The 16,920-nt window shown below is 53.6% G+C and overlaps 1 protein-coding gene across 9 annotated transcripts in view; it reads left to right on the top strand.

Moving 5' to 3' along the window:
• TCF7 (transcription factor 7) overlaps positions 1-16,920 on the top strand; it is a 74,748-nt gene that overhangs the window by 50,411 nt on the left and 7,417 nt on the right. For 4 of the 9 annotated variants that reach the window (XM_075766711.1, XM_075766710.1, XM_075766712.1 and 1 more), the window contains exons 4-10: positions 710-842; positions 3,982-4,072; positions 7,670-7,756; positions 9,732-9,842; positions 10,103-10,265; positions 10,468-10,575; positions 14,488-14,536. In XM_075766711.1, coding sequence (XP_075622826.1) covers positions 710-842; positions 3,982-4,072; positions 7,670-7,756; positions 9,732-9,842; positions 10,103-10,265; positions 10,468-10,575; positions 14,488-14,536 — 742 coding nt within the window. Of the gene's footprint in view, positions 1-709; positions 843-3,981; positions 4,073-7,669; positions 7,757-9,731; positions 9,843-10,102; positions 10,266-10,467; positions 10,576-14,487; positions 14,537-16,327; positions 16,401-16,920 lie in introns of all 9 variants that reach the window. The other 5 variants (XM_075766714.1, XM_075766713.1, XM_075766716.1 and 2 more) reach the window with 2 other exon arrangements.

The raw sequence follows: 16,920 nt of genomic DNA, 5'->3' as shown, positions 1-16,920 counted from the left end.
CAAAAAAGCATCTTTTACAAAGATGTTAGGCTCCGATTGCCTCGCCGTCCATAACCAGGAATAGCTGCAAGAGGAGACAGACTTTTCTTTTTTAAATTTTCCTGGGTTTGTGGCATCCCCAGTGCTGCCTCAACTCCCTCCGGTCCTTCTCCCAGTGCTGGAGCTGGGACCCAGGGGGGATTTAACCCCGGGGGCTCGCTGGTGACCGTGTCACGTTTTCAAAGGCATTGCCCTCAGCGTGGCTCTCCCTGCTTGAGAGCCCCGGTTAGGAAAGCCCAAGCATGGCTTTCAGAGTGAATGCGCAGGATGTGAAAGTCCAGATTTAGACCCTGTGGTAGCACAAGGCAGAAAACAAGAGCAATGCATTGGGTAAGGTGCTTGTAGCATTTGTCCTGGAATAAAAGATACTGGAAATGAATGACAAGAAGTTCTGAATTTTGAAAACTTCATGCTGATTTGAGCTGGTTTCCACCTACCCATGCAATCGCCTTCAGCTGTTGTCACTGCTTTGTTCATGGCTTTTTCTTGCAGGATGCTGTGGCGTTTATTTAAGTAGGCAGGGGCATTTTCTGCCTTGCCCTTGAGAGACGCTGGGGACTTTTAGCAATTCCCAGCCTCACTTGCGATGACGGGACTGCGAAGGGCACCGGCCCTCCTTGCTCGCGGAGCCCCACGACTTCTGAGCCCTCTCCCTCCTTGTCTCTTGCAGTCCAACAAAGTTCCCGTCGTGCAGCCGTCCCACGGAGTCCACCCGCTCACCCCGCTCATCCCTTACAGCAACGACCATTTCAGCCACGGCTCCCACTCGCCCCACTTGCCCGCCGACATCAACCAGAAACAAGGTAATGGCACCGCCGGGGATCTGCGCGGTGGGAGGGGGACAGTGCTGGAGACCACCGAGATCAAGGCTGTCACCTTCCTGGTCCCAGATCAATGGGAAAAGTCAAAAGCTTTGGTCAACTGGGGCATTGCTTAGCAGCAGGAGTTTATTTAGCTTATCGGCAATGCTTTGTAATCCTAGTCAAGATGAGTTTGATATCAAAAGTGCCAACCCTGCTGATCCAGTGTGCTCAATTCTCTGTGCAAGCTGTCCTGTAGCTTGAGACCAGACCAGAGCCTGCGAGATGATGTGTAAGAGTCAACCAGAAAATGGAAAGTAATCTTTCCTTTGACTCATACCCAAACTGTTGTCAGGTTGTCATTTTGAGAAAATAAATGCTTGAAACAGGAAATATTTTGACTAAATAGGATCGGTGTCTGATAGCTAACTGGATTGTTTTATGTGTGCGTTCGTAGCCACACGTTATGTGGTTGTCACACGGTTGGGCTCTTTGGGTTCCTGTGTGAGTCCAGGACACGTCAATTAGATCCTGAGGCTACGGAGGAAAGTACAGTAGGTAGAAGTTAAACCCTGAACTGTAAAATATAGGTACATGCACAGGAATTCACCCCAGCCCATCATTCTTCGTGGGTTACTGGCAAGCTGAGTGTAAAATCACACTTTTCTCAACCTTACGTTAGTGCAACAGAATCTATCAGCGTCTGTTCAGATTAGCCAGGCTTTTGCACAAACCTGGTCTTGATGTCATGATTTTGCATGCACAGTTTTGCGTCAAATGACATTCATGAAGAGATTCAGGGTCCGTCAGAGCACAGAAATCAGTGCAGAAACGGAGGCACAAAACCAACTGTTGTGATTTGGGCAAAAGCCTCCCCCCCCAGGAGTGATCCAAACCGTCCCGGAGACATTGGCTTCACCAAGTTAACATCATTGCTAAAATGATGAGGTATCGAGGATGCTCTTGGCTGAAGGATGTGCTGAATTGTCCCTGGTCTGAACCCAGCAGCCACGTTCTGGGCTCCTCGGGGATGCTGATGGGGAGGATTTAGGTCCGGTCTAAGAGATACCCAGGCACATCCTGGTTTTCTTCCAGCCGGCACATTGCTTATCAGCCACCAGAGCATAATAAACTCAGTGGAAAGCCATGAAGAGTTAACAAAATGAACCTATTAAAAGCTCAGTTAATGGCAGATTTCCGAATCTCGAGAGGAAGCGTGCAGATTTCTAACTCTCCCGGGAAGGCGACCCGACACGCCTTCCTTCACGCTGCCTTTGCAGTTGCCTTGCAGAGCACTGTCCCCTCCGAGAGCCCCTCACCGTGAGCTGCCTCCAGGGACTCGCTGTTAGCCAGGAAAGCCTTCAGCAACACGGGAGCAGCTCACCCCAGGGATGAGCTGGTTGTATCCCTCCGTGAAGGCTGCGGTCAGCAGTGGGATAGTCCCTAAGCGTTCATCTCTGTAATCCTGGGAAGCTGTCCTCTGGCTGCACACCCACCTGCACCCTCGGCACAGGCACTTTCAGGTCTCCCCTTTCCCATTTAGCCTGTACATTTACGTTGGAGGCAGGGGGGGAATCTGTCCATCCTGGAGCCTCCCCAGGTCCTATTTATGGAGAGGTTCAGACCATCATCCTCAGCTGGGACCTGCCTCCATGGTGCAGCTGTGATCAGCTTTGCATCCTCCATCCCTGCACTGCTGGGGCGAGGGCTTCCTTCCCCGTTCATCCTGGATGTGTCCCACCTCTATTTTCATGGCTGAAATATCTCCCACTATCACTTAGTGTAAGCGCTGGAGAGTCACCATCGCACTCATTCTCACAGCATCCCTTTAAAGTATTTCACGGTAGCCCAAGGACACGCAGACAAGGAAATACAAGCAGGATCTTCTGAGTCAGTGGCTGGTGCCCCAACCACTGGCCCAGCAAGAATAACTTGTGCTCTGGCTTACGCAACTTGGATTGTTGGAGGTCCAAATCTCAGGAAATCCTGGCAGCTGCCCAATGCAGATGCTGGTTTTGTTTGACCTTCAGGGGGCTGCTGCGTCCCACCAGAGCACAGCTGTAGGTCAGTCTCATACTAAGTGCAGTTCTTAGATACTTATTTTAGCTAACTCCTAGTAAGATGCTTGGAATCTGTTGGTGTCATTCTGAATTAATAATTTATCATTAATACACCTAGGAGAATCATCCAGACTTCTGAGTTTGCAAACTGCTTGCAACTAATCACCAATTTATTCAATTTATTTATTGCCCAGGACAGCTGCTGGACAATCTCCGTACAGGCTTTTTTTATCTGCGGCTCGTTAGCAGTCAGCACTATGTGGTGCTGCGGCAGCGCTCAGCCCCAGCTCCCCTCCGGTTTTCCAGTCGGGGGGGTCAGCTGGAGGCTGCTTTTGCCAGCAGCACCGGGGTTGTCAGAGTCCCACCCGCAGCCTTGGGCTCCACGGGCTGTTTTCAAGTCCAGATAGAAAGGGATAGATGCTGCGGCTGTCTCCTCTGGCCATGCCGCCCGCGTCAGCAGCTTTGAAGATCACACAGGGATTCCCCGTGCAAAGGGTGAATTCCCAGCTGGCACCGTACCCACCTCCGCCGGTCCCTGGCACCCAGAGCACCTGCGAAACGATTGCTTTGAACGGGGACTCACGTTGTTTAAAATTGAGATCGGAGTGATGCCTGCTGGAGCATCCCCGCTGGCCGCTCACGGGGGGTCCCAGGGATGGCTGATGGGAAGGGGGTGTAGGAACGGCTTTGACCATCAGCTGGACACCTGAACAGGCTCTCTGGGAGGGGCAGAGGGATGCCCAGAGTCCATCAAATCCTTACCAAAGCAAGTTGCTGCTTGGCCTCGGGGTGGCATGGAGCAAGGATGACGCTTGTGCAGGAGCAAGCTGCCTTCCCCACCCCGTTACACGAGTGTTTGTGATTCTGCAGCAACGTGGACAACCCACCACATCCCCACAGAGGCAACCACAGCCATAAAAAGGGCAGTTGTAGTGTCCTGCTGCTTGCAGACAGCTATTTCACATGTATTACCTGCTGCCCACAAGTACCTGTAGATGGAGCAGCCAGGGGGTCGGGAATGGTCTGGGTCAGCCGGGGAGCACGGCGCTGGGTCCAACTCATCTCCTTCTCCCTTCTCCCAGGAGTGCACCGTCCTTCCCAGACCTCAGACATCCCCGGATTCTACCCCCTCCCTCCCGGTGGAGTCGGACAGATCACGCCGTCGATGGGATGGTGAGTGTGGAGGGCTTGGCCCCGCGCAGCCCGCCGGCCGCTCCGTACAGGGGATGGTTTATTGAACAAACCGCGTGTGGCCATTCTCCGTAACCTCCACGGTGCTTTCACCCCGGCTTCATCCCTTCCGCATGTGGTGTGATGGGGAGGAGGATTTAGCCCCGGTTTAGAGATGGGGAGCGGATCTGCGGAGAGGTTGAAGGTTTTGTCCCGGCTGGGACATCCCTGGAGCAATCGGGTTACAACCTGCCCGATTCAAAACCATCTCCTGCCTTACATCTTGCTGCCTGTGTGGATTAGGAAACCCGGGGAGCGCTTCCTACCCACCTCTCCAAATCACAAGAAAAGCCTCTCTTTTTGAGTAGGAGGTAATTTTCTCCCTCGCTGGGGTTTTCAGCACAACCAGTGCTTTCCCTGAGCGCATCACCGGCAAGGCGTAATCTAATGGGATGCTCCATCCACCGGACCACGGTGCTTCTCGGGATCTGACACGCAGGGAAAAAATAGATCATGGCAGATGTGCCCCGGTGAACCACCCCGGTACCTGCAGCCTGGCTGCGGCACGGCCGGCTCGGCGGCACCCACCTGCTGCCCCAGGGGGGACAGGGAAGGAGGGACCGTGAGCTGGAGCACTCCCCAAAAGTCCCCCCTGGATGAGCCAGCCCCAAGGAGCATCCCGCAAAGTGAAGCCCGTTGGCAATCCTGCCCCGGGACACGAGTTAAAAATACATCGGTCTGTGCTCTGTGGTCATTGCCACTGGCTTTTGTCACCATGATCGTAAGCACGCCGAGGGAGCAGGTCTGGCAGGCGGTGCCGCGTGGGCATCGTCACTCTTCAGATTAATTTTTAATCCCGGTGGGTGACACGGGGACCTTGCAGAGGCTGACGGGGAGGCTGGTGGCTGCAGGTGGCAGGTCGGGGTGGCCGGGACAGGGGGACAGTGCAGGGAGGGCAAATGCAGGGACAGGCGGCCAGATCCTCCCTGACGCCAGCTGATAAAACTCCAGCAAAGCCCGGTCCAGGTACAAGAACATATTGCAAAACGGGAGAGGTAAAGCACATTAAAACACAAAATAAAATGTTAGCTTTTTGTTTTGTTTATGAATTTCATGTTCCAGATATTTAACCACATGGAAACAGAGGCTGAGGCCTTTGATACAGAGTTTGGCTTCAAAGAGATTACATTTTGCCTTCTGTGCTAAATCTGCTACTCTTGGGCGATGATTTAACTCCTCGTACGATGTGATTCATCCTCAGGAAAAACAAGTACTGGGGTGACTGTGCTGTAACATGAAAGAAATAGTTGGGGGTGAGAACGGAGCCTGTTTGCCAAATGCAAGGTCCACTCCTGGGGTGGGATGCTGTTGAGGGCGGCCCTGGGGAAGAAGTCTGGTTTGCACAGAGGTTTGGTCGGTCGGTTGGTGGCGGAGGGAGTTTGCATTGCGGAGAGCTGCTCCAGCATCTGCGGGCTTTGGCATCCTCAAGCAACCTCGTCAGACACGTTCATTAGTGACTAATAGAGCAGATACGGTAAAGCAATAGATGGCCTGACGGAGCGAAAAGCAGCAACTCGAAGCACGTGTCTCTGTAATAGAGCTTTTGTTCATCCTTTTGCCTGCCCAAAATTTAGGGAAAGAGCCCAAAAACTGCTCCCGGTGTGGGTGGGTGCAGAAGTGCTGAAGCCCGGAGGGTTTGCAGCAGCGTCGACCCCCGTGTAGGAGGCAGCAGGCGGCAGGGGCCGCGTGCCAGGGATGTTCGTGCCGGGGATGTTCGTGCCGGGGATGTTCGTGCCGGGGATGCTCACACCGGTGCCGCCAAGCCAGGATGGCCGCCCACAGGAAGCAGCTTTTCCTTTGCGAGCTGGCAGGCAGGAGCTGGGCAGAAATGGGCTTTGTTCTCACCGAGTGCTTCGGGAGGAGGAGCTGCCATCATTCTCTCTGTAATTAGCTGGGAGAGTCCAGTCGAGTGAGTTTTGCACGCAGGAGCCTGGCAGCAAACATCAGCCGGGAGCCTGCGATCCGTGTCGCTCACCCGCTCGCGGTGCCGAGCGGCGGCGGTGCCACGGCAGCCCCTCCACGGCCGTCCCATGCCTTTTTTCCAAGCCCCCCTCCCATCACCGGGTGATAGGGGCTGTAATCACGCGTTCCCGACCATCAGGGACTGATTTTACAATTGCATTAATTTGCACGTCAGAATCGCTTTGGACGAAGCCGCGAGTGCCCGGCTCCCTTTCTATCCCAGTATCTCAGGCTCTGCAGTAACGCGTGTCGCTTCTGGATTAGCTCCGAGAGTTTTCTCGGCCCTGGGGCAGCAGCGTTCGACTTCAAAGGTTGTTTCGGTTTCCCGATGCGCGGTAGCACTTGGCTGTTTGTCGGTGTGTTTATACCCGCCGACATCTAAGGGGTGGGAGAGGGCTTCTGCCTGGCAGGGTGTAAACAGAGCCCCGCCGCCTCGGCTGCCTTTCCTACAGACAGATCCTGCAGATTTCGGTCAAGCCGAGACACAGCAGCTCCCTGAGCGGCAGCAACAGAACCCTCCTTCCCCCCCAGCGCAGCCCGAGGGCCTGACTGCCGCCGCGCTGTCCTTATTCCTCTTCAGGGCAGAAACTGTCTGTAGCCCCTGAAAAATCCCTGGCATCCAGGAGCTCGGTCCTTCGTAGGACATGGCGCTTAATGATCAGGGGCTTTTTTTTTTTTTTTTTTTTGCTGATTAGAGCTGAGAATAGCTCTGCCTGGCCAGAGGAGCACGAGCATCCGCGGGGGTTTAAGCACCCCCATCGTGCTCTCCTCGGGCATCCTGGTTCCCATGCGCAGTTTTAGGCTGGGAGCATCTTTTGGCGGGTTTGCGGAACAAGCCAAGGTATTTCTGAGCTATCTCCATATGAAAACGGGGGGGGTTTCCCTGGCGGGGAGCAACGAGGAACTTCCTGCATAGTTATTTTACTATCTCAAAAATAATTTCCAGCTCCAGGTCTGGTACATGCCCGGTCTCCTGGGTGAAACAACTTTCAAAAGAAATGTAGGACTGAACCTTTGGCTTGTTTAAAAATGATGGGCATCCTTAAAAGGATGTGCTGGGGAAATCAGAGCATTTCTGAAGCACATACGGGGGCAGAGTAGATGCTTTCTCTCCAGACACCGGGACGTTCCCATGCTTCAGCATCCTCCTGGTGCAGCCCGCGACCGTGCAGCCTGTTGTGCACCGCACAGAGAGAGGCTCTGACCAGGCTTTAGTTTTTTGGTCAAACTGTGCTCTTTGAAGCAACTACTTCTGTGCAATAGCAACGTCTCCTAATTTTTCAGCACACCTCCGCATTTCGCGTTTTACCAGGATGAACTCAAAGCTGCAGTGTTACCCAACACTAGGGATGGAGGGGGGGGGGGTCACAGTTGGATCAAACCTTTGCAGGGAGGCCCAGCTTCTCCCAAAATAAAGTCCAAGTCCCTCACTGCCCCTTGAGCCCAGGGGACACCCCGAGCATCCCACCAGGCAGAGCTCCTGGGGCGTCGGTGCTCTGAGTCCCCTTAGCAAAGGGTATCTTTAGGAAACACCACGTAGCTGTGGATACTTTATAGACTCTTTCTTCCCGATCCCAGGCAGAGCCAGTCTGTCTATCCGCTCCCGTCATGTGGATTTAGACAGCCGTATTCGTCAGCGCTTTCTGCTGGGGCTTCTTTCTCCAGGTGAGTATGAGCTGTGTGAGACAGGGCAGCGGCTCGGCTGGTCTCGCAGCTTGCAGTTTGTGCGGTAGGAGCTTGCAGCAGACCGCGGCCACCCAGGGATGGCCACACACCTTCCCTGGGGCAGCCGGGGAGGAGAAGGTGCTTTTAGGCAGTGCCTGGTCCAAAGCACGGTCAGGGGAATATCGAGCATCCCAGGAACATGCACAACGATTGGGTTTTAATCAGCAGAAGTCGAAACAAAGCCAGAAACCCTGCCTTCAGCTCAGCGCTGGGAAAAGAGGGTGAAATCCATTGCTCAGGATTTTGCTCCTTGTCACTAACCCTAATCCTGAATATATCCCTGCCATCACCACTGCCAAGTTTTGCTCTGCAGAATGATCCGTTTTATTTGATCTCAGCCTTAAAAGCAGGACAGGCTAGTGGGCAGCGATCTGCTGTCCTCCCATCAGCACGGGTCAGAACCCTGAGATGGAAGCGCAGCTCCTGCCTTCCCCCCGTCCCACCGTCATCGGGCAGCGCGGGGCTGGCGCGGCCGTGGGCCAGACCCTGCACACGAGCAGGGGTCGGCAGGAGCCGGCCCCATCGCTGCCCTGCTTCCCCCCGCAAGGACCTCGACCTGCGGCATGACCCACCTTAAATATCGAGCGGGTTGAACCACGTAGCACAACCCTGGACCATTCATACTGCAAGTCTGTGGTCACCCAGGACAAAATTTTGCCCTCTGTAAATATACCCAGGCTCCAGTGATGTCCCGGTGAGCAAAATACATCCCCTGTGGATGGAAATCGCAGAGCCCAGCCCCTCCAGGTGTGCTCGTGGGCAAAGCCCCCGTGGCTCCAGCGAGGCCAGCAGCACCGCAGGGACGTCTGTGCACGCTGCGTGTGCTCGCGCACCAGCTTTCGCTTCTGCTTCGTGTTGTCCCAAAGAGCCGTTAGTGGAGGATTCCCACAGGAAAACCATGCAAACCCTTACCCCGTGCAAACCCTCGCCCATGCAAAAACCTCGATCCGTGCAACCCTGGATCCATGCAAACCCTTAGCCCTGCAGCAGAGGCGAGGGAGCGCTGCCAGCCCTCCTTGCTCTCTGAGCATCGCTTCGCCCGGCCCCGAAGGTGAAGGTGAGAGAGGAGCTAACGGTTCCCCGGCAGCCTCCCCGAGCCCAGCGCAGGAGCTCCCGCTCGCAAGGTTTTGGGGGTGGATTTTGCAGCGCTGCTGCAGCACAGAAAGTACACCTGGTCAGATAAGGATCAGACTGTGCTGGTGGATTAAATTAAACAGCTTTTCTTTTCATGCCAGCATATCTAATGAACAGTTCATCTCCCATGGGCAATTCTGCCATCTCAAGCTGCAGTCATAAAGTGGCAAGCTTGGCAAAGCTGACTGCGCTGGCTTTACCCTCTAAACTCGAGAGAGAGCTAATGAAGCTTGAAAGCTAGCGAGACCTCTCGTGATCTCAGGCCCGTGTTGGTGGAGAACATTGCTTAGGCAAGGTGCACCTCCTAGAGTTGCAGTTTGGTTCATGTTCAGACTTAGGCTATTTCTGTTAAAAGAAAGGTGCGGGGTGGTCCCAATCTCTCCCATCCAAACCCTGGGTTGAGTTTGTTGTTCCTTTCCGCAGCGCTAATAAGATGTTGCAACAGCAGTTATCTGAGTAGCTGAAACCACCGGTTGAAAGCGCCCTTGACCTCGGTCAGGCTGGCTCTGGCTGCAGGCTCGTGTCCTCGCGGCAGCACCCGGACCTTTTCCGCCCGTGTGCCCGCTGCCGGCGTGGCGGGGGCGACCCAGGGGCGGTGGGCACTGCCTGCCCCGCGCCAGCCTGGCAGCACCCACAGGTTTGCTTTCCATGTCCTCTGCTTACCGTCTGCTTCTGCCACGTCAGAGTGTCACCTCGTGAGACGCACCGCGCCGGCTGCCCGAGCATCCTGAGCACCCCCGGCACGGCTCTCCCGGCGTGGCTCATCCGCTCTCTGTTGCAGGTTCACTCACCCGCTGATGCTGGGCTCCGGCATGCACACCACCGGCATCCCGCACCCCGCCATCGTGCCCCACTCCGGCAAGCAAGAGATGGAGCACTATGACCGAAACATGTAAGTTGGAAGCGCCAGCAGGTCTCACCAGCCTTAGCGCCCATTTCATTTATCCCTCTTAACGCTTGCGCGGGGCGGGAGGATGGAGGAACACCAAGCTCTGCCTGCATCAGGCAGCGGTGCGCATCCGAGGTGCAGATCCCAGGTCCCCCCACCCGCTCGTGCTGTTGGGTGGGTTTGGTGTCGAGTCTTCTGCTGAGCTTGGTGCCACCAGGCAGGAGGGTGGCTCTGATGCTGACAGCTCTTCTTTCGGTCCCAAGGAAACCTCAACCAGAACCAAAGAGAGAGAAGGAAGCCAAGAAGCCCACTATCAAGAAGCCGCTGAACGCTTTCATGTTGTATATGAAAGAAATGCGGGCGAAAGTCATTGCCGAATGCACCCTGAAAGAGAGCGCCGCTATCAACCAGATCTTGGGAAGGAGGGTAAGAGCATGTGGGGCTCAGCACCGTCGTCCCAGTGCAGCATCCCCGTCCCTTGCAGCTGCTCTTAAGCACGTAACGAGCATCTGCTTTCACAACCGGGTGCTCTTATCCTTTAAAGATGCAGAATCAGATGTGCCCCGGAGCGGGGCGGCCGCGGTGGGGACGGCGGGGCCACGTCTCACCTCCGTGCTTGTCCTTGCAGTGGCACGCGCTGTCCCGGGAGGAGCAGGCCAAGTACTACGAACTGGCTCGCAAGGAACGGCAGCTCCACATGCAGCTCTACCCCGGCTGGTCTGCCAGAGACAACTACGTGAGTGGCTGCCGCGGCTCGGATCCCCTGGCATGGCCCGAAATTAGCCTGGGTTGGGGGGGCGTTGACAGCTGGTGTTTGCCAAACATCCCGCCTGGCCCTGGTAATGGCGTTCCTGGTGGCACAATACCTACAGAAATTCATATTTCAAGAATATTTTGAATATTCTTTTGGCTGTTGCTCATTGCATATGTGTAGCACGAATGTTGCAACTCACGCACCGTTTGTTCACTTATTGCCCAAGCAAATACAAGTAGAAAGGAAGAGGAACTTTTAAGTGATGTAGATGATTTTTGGAAATATAATTTTATGGAAACTCACTGCTTTGAGCATCTCGAGCAGCAGCTGAGATGATACCTGCCCAGCAGGAGCAGAGCATGGGGCAGAGGTGTGGGAGGAGAAAGTCGGGGTGGGATGGCCGGGGGGGGCTGAACGGGCACCCGCAGCCTGCTCAGCTCCGATCGCTTTGCGGTAGCGCCTCGTTCATCAGTGCGAAATCTTGGGGCTGGGCACCGCGGGCTCCATAGCCCCGGCCACGTGGGGCTGAGCCCAAGGACACGCTGCAGGTTTTGGGGGGATTTGCCAAATTGCGGGCTGCCGGCTCTGTTCTGCGGGTTTAAAACAAGCACAGAGCATTTGCCTGAGCCACGCTCACAGGAGTGTAATAATAACGGGAAATAAGTATTAGAAAGGATGAAATAGGAAAGTGGAAGCTGCTTCGTATCAGTTGTAGTGCAAACCTCGGTCTCACGGGCTGTTCAGGTCCGATTTTGGACTCTCGGTGGGGTTGCATCCCAAGCAGCAGCTGTGCCGGGTGTCGCAGGGCACGTAAGCGGCGCTCGCAGGATGACAGTCACCGGGTTTCTGTCTGTCCCTCAGGAACGTTGATCCCACCCTGACCGACCGTTATTTGAGGTCCCTGACCAAATCAAGCTCACCACGTTCAAATCATTCAGATGCAATTTGGGCAAACGCAGACGACAGCGCTGTGAGCTCTGCTCGCTCGTGAGCTCGACCCAGCTCTTTGGCGAGCCTGTTTCCCAACCAAGGTTGCTGTTAGGGAAAAAAAAAAAAAAACCAAAACCCAAACGCAAACCAATCTCTCCAGATTGAAAAAAGAAAAAAACAATCCCCAAACCAGGCAGTGGCTGCTGAGTGGAGCAGCTGAGCCATGCAGCGTATTCGGTTCAGTTCGCAGCAATAAAAATTAAGTAGTGCAGAGGGCCCCGAACCGCACCGGCCAGAAGAGCTTTCCCTGTGCACGAGGGACAGAAGGGAAGCTCCAGCCTTGGTCCTCTTCGGTTTTGGCTGTAGCGAGGTACGCTGCCGCAGCAGTCGATGTCAAACCGATCCCCAAGGCGTGAGCAGCGAAAAAACGGTGTTTGGTTTTTATAGAGAGCCGACTTGACTCCACTTCTAAAAGTGGAGTGGCTCTTTTTTGGAGGGGGGCTGCAGTGGACTGGCCACGCTGGCACGGCCGGGGTGCCCGGGGTCCCCCGCTCCCTGGGGAGAAGCAGCGGCAGCTCCTGGGCTGGCGGTAGGGCTGACAGTTGGGAAGCCTCTGGGCTGTTCTATGGAACATTTAAAGGTTATTCTTAAAAAAAAAAAAAAAAAATAGTTTCCTCTTAGTTACATTAATCACTTCAGTGGCACCATGTTAAACGAGGTTGCATGGGGGTAGCGATGCCCCAGAAGCACGGGGATACACTCGGGTCTTTTCTAGTGGATTTTTTGACTGTTTTGATCTTACGTGCCTAACGAGCTCATTAGAGACCCAAAGCAAAACACACGTAAGCCTTCCCACGTCTGTCCATCCACTCCAGGGCTCTGCCCTTTGATCTAAGGCTCCGTCATTTCCCTCGCAGCCACTTGCTTTCCCCTGGGACCCGCACAGCGAGCACCCATCCAGCCCACCTTGACCCACCTCCTCCTTCCAGAAAGCCCAAACTCCACTGAGAGTGATAAAACACCCTTAAACAACTCCCAAAAAAAACCCAAAAAAAAGTAAAAAAACCCAGAAGGCAGAGATGATGCAGAGAAAGGAGACGTTACGGGAAGCCCCCAGCCCGTGTTTCCCTGCAGCAGCACCACAGACATCCCTGTCTCCTTGCAAGCACAGATCAGGAGCTCAGCATCCATATGCAGTTTTGCAGGATCAGTGCAGGATGCTGCCGCCCTCCGGAGCCGCCCTTAGAGAAACCGGGGCAGTTGGTGCTGCCCCGGTTTCTCTAAGGGCGGCTCCGGAGGGCGGCAGCATCTGGAGGGCAGTAGCATCACGGAGAGCAAGGCACCAAGCACATCCTCCATGGAAATCTCAATCCCGTAGCATCCTTCATCTTGGCAAAAGAGCTGGTTCCTTGCTCCAGAAGAATTTTTCCTCCGTGATTATCGGGTTCCGAAGGTCCACGTTGGTTCTCCCAGCACCGGCAAGTAGCTGCTTTGAGTATCGTGGTTGTTGTAAAAGATGCTTTTCTCTGCGGAGCTTGAGCAAAGGTGGAGGAGGAATGTAGGTCACTTCTGCAACACGTGATGCGGATATCGGGCAGGAAATACAGTTGCTCCCACACTGAAGAAAAAGCTTACCGCAGCTCAGAGCTTTCCACCTTCACTCAAACCACAAGAAGTCATATAAAAAGTCACGGGTTAAAGGCAGCCTTGCGAGCTGCCTGCTCCACGCAAGCCAGATTTGCTCCTGCGCCGCTGCGCCCTCGTTAATAAGCTCATTAGGAGATGAGGGGAGTTGTTGCATGTTGTGAGCCGCAGAGGCAGTTTGGGGATAAAATTGGGTTTTCTTGTTAGTGAGGGAAGAAAACAGAAGAATGAGAGATGGGTCCAGAGCTGCAAAAGCACTGAAATAGTTAAGTATTATTTAAAAATAAATTCCTGGGGATTTCCTAAAACTTTCTTTTTTGCAATCAACGATATTCCTCCTGGTACCATGTTATGGAGCAATTTCTGTTCAGGTAAAAGGCACCACATTAAAGGAAGTAATGGAAATAGGGAAGGTGCTAACGTGGGCCAGGTGCTTTTTAGAAACGTAAAGAGGGAGGAAGAATAAGAGTACACCGGGAGGATCAGCTGTTGATCAGACTGCCTCCATTACATGTGGTAAATCTTGTTTAATTCTATTAATCTAGTTAAATCTAGTCATTAAATTACCTATTAATTAATTAAAGCAATAATGGGTGGGATTCCCAGGCGAGGCACATCAGGGTGGGCCGAGGAGGGTGGGCAGGAGATGGCAGAGGTGCTGAGCAGTGCAGGCACAGGCTTTATTATAGTCGTTTTGCATCCACTAACATTTTCTCTTGCGACTTCTTACGGAGCCCGCAGCGTAAATCGGGGTCTCGGCTGCGTTCGTAGCGTGGTCCTGGGCTCGTGAATCAGAGCAGGGGAGCAGCGCGTTGGGAAGAGGATGCAGCAGACATGGCGGGGGGGGTGGCAGGGACTCGGCCGCCGTCTCCTCTGGGTTTCTGTTGCTGTTTCTACGTACGTGCGGATCCCGTGCAGAGCGGTTTTGGGATGAGTCAAAATGCCTGTGGTGCTGGATCCGGGGGTACTGGAAACGAGGGGTTATCCCTGAGAAAAGGTACATGCCCAGAGCACGTTTGCGCCGTGTAAAAGGCAGCCGTCGGCGTGCGTGCAAACACGGATTCGGGTGGTTGCGTTGAGAGCTCCTCCTGGGTTTCTTCTCGGGAGCGTTGGACCGGGCAGTCGGGGAGAGGGAAGGGACGTCCCCGCAGACACCCCTGCCCTCGCAGTGCTTCCCAGCGCATCCCTCCCTGAACGCGCAGAGCCCGCCGCTGTTACAGCTGCTCGGGCAGCAGCAGCCTTCCCCGACCCAAAACCCCCTGCGCAGCTCCCTCGCCCTCCTGGGAGCACGGACTAACGGCTTGCCCTTTGGTTTCCTAGGGGAAAAAGAAGAGACGAACACGGGAAAAGCAGCAAGATTCCAACTCAGGTAAATGCGGCGGCGCTGGGCGTGCGCCTCGGTGGCTGTCCCTTCCTTTCTGCTCAGGGTGGATAATCTGAAGGCAAAGCTGTTGTCATGTTTTACCGTGTTTTCTTTTATTCTCCTGAGCTTATTGAAAGAAATAGGCCTTTTTTCTTTTTTTTTTTTTAAGATAAATTAACATTTCTGTGACTTTTTCATAGACATATTTGAATTAGACCATGGGTAGTTCGTGAAAACTGAAAATACTAGATTTTGGCAAGCGCGTAACTTCATACAAACTGTCACTAAACTGAATCTATTCAAAGCATCCAGGCTGAACGTCCCCGTCAGCCCTACACGTACCATTAATTAAAGAAAACTCCTCTCAAATGCATCAATATCGCACGTGGGACTAAATGCAGCGGCAGGAGTGAAGATCCCCCGTGGGACTACCCCACAGTTGGTTTTCCTTTCCAAGTAACCCAGAGTTCATTACAGTCATGCTAAAAACCCGTTCCAGTTGCCTCCCTGTACCGCAGTGTTTATTAAAAAAGGCCCTTTTGACAGATTTCAGCTGGTCACGCGCTTTCCCACCATCCGAGGCTATTCCCGCGCTGCTTTCTGAAGCACTGCTGCCACGTCGGGAATAAATAATATCTGTTCCAATAAATATTCATTGGAAAACATCGAGAGACCGCCCTTGCCCACCACGGCATCACGTATACCTGAAGTTAGACAGCCTGTTTATTCCAGTGTGTCCATTCTATGGTTGCCTATAGACTTTATATAGAAAAGAGCTTTTTCCCGCTCTGCAGCCTACCAGTTCATTACTGCTCATTGCTCTTAGTTACTTTTGGATTAAATTAAGTCAGCCAGATGACAGGCTGTCGGCTTTCTGAGCAAAACATTAGTTCTCTCTCCTTCCAGAAGTGCTGGGGGGCTTGTATGTAGTATATATTTTTTTCTGTCTCTATATATATATATCTCGTCCGTGTGATACAAAAATGGTAATTTCAGCTGTTCTAGATGGAAAGCCAACTGCTGGTCGTACACAACAGGAGACACTGGTGGTGGCTGAAGGAGGGAGCGTGAATCCAGCGCAGAAGTGTGCTGTTCAAATCCCATTTACAGCACTAGAGGAAAAAAAAAAAAAAACCCATGACGTGCCTGAAAGTAAATAGGGCTTCATTTAATAAGGCTCATAATTATACAGTAAAATTGCAACATTTTAGGAAAGGCCACGGAGAATAGCTTTTTCATGAGAACTGGAAGGGGAATGGGAGGGGGCAGAGTAGAATAACCCGGGCCTGGGTCTCCTCGGTGCTAACTCTGCTTTCAGCCTGCTTCTGCAACGTTTCCTCCTCTTCTTTTCCGTGCACAGTCCGAGCTCGCTGGCAGCCCCGTTTAGTCGCTGCTGGAAAGGCAGGGAGCAGGTAAGGATACAGACACAGAGGACAGGCAGCATCTCGGGGATTTGGCAGCTTTTCCAAACTTCAGAAATTCGAAGAGCTGTGAATTTCCCTGGAACTGCCCGTATTTCCCAGAGCTGAGGCTGTTTCCCAAACCTCCTCCTTCTCCAGCTGCCAGCAGTGATCACCGATATTTGCCTAACGATCACTTTTTTCCAGGAGAGTTGGTGCCAGCACCGGTCTGTTGCAGGAAAAAAAAAAAAAAAAAAAAGAAAAAAAATTGGATTGTAGTCTGTTAGTCGTATGTTAAAGTGGCTAAAATGATGTTGCCTCTTTTCTTCCTCCTGCTCCTCCTCCTCTTTGTGCCTCTGCCTTGCCCATTCTCCGCCACGCATGCTTCTGTGTTCAGATCCTGCCTCTCCTAAGAAATGCAGAGCTCGCTTTGGCCTCAACCAACAAACGGACTGGTGCGGCCCGTGCAGGTGTGTATCAGCATCTCCTCGCTGCTGGGGTGTTCCTGGGCGAGCGGGTTCGGCTCTCTGCGTGCTCCTGCAGCCGTCCCAGCGCCGGCGGGGGCTGCTCCGGCCAGGCGGGGATGGGGTTTTCTCTGGGCATCGTCAGGAGTTGTTGTCCGAGCTGCAAGGGTCAGGCTGCACCCTGGGTTTCTTACCCCCTCCCCAGGGCAATGTTGGTGTAATGCTGTACGTGTTCCTCGGCTGATGGACTTCCCTGGTGGTAAAAGCTTATTTCCAGGGTGGAGACCTCTGTGACCCTGATGGGGGGGGGCTTTCTTCCCCCATTAAAGATTTCCTGTGGCATAAATAGCACCCTAGGGCCAGCAGTGAGTAGTTAATGGGTTTCTTCTTCCTATTTATACTGGGGCTGACCGTGTATTGCAAGATCCAGCTGCTCTTGACCCTGAAGTTGTTGCGGTACCCACCGTGGGTGGGACAGCCTCAAGCAGCCAGACAGTTTGCAAGCGCTCCGTGCCTCGGGCTTCTA

Source organism: Balearica regulorum, chromosome 14 (assembly GCF_011004875.1).
Source record: "Balearica regulorum gibbericeps isolate bBalReg1 chromosome 14, bBalReg1.pri, whole genome shotgun sequence".
Lineage (NCBI taxonomy): Eukaryota > Metazoa > Chordata > Aves > Gruiformes > Gruidae > Balearica > Balearica regulorum.
Note: the sequence above shows the minus strand (reverse complement) of the source record. Positions and strands in the feature narration are given on the sequence as shown.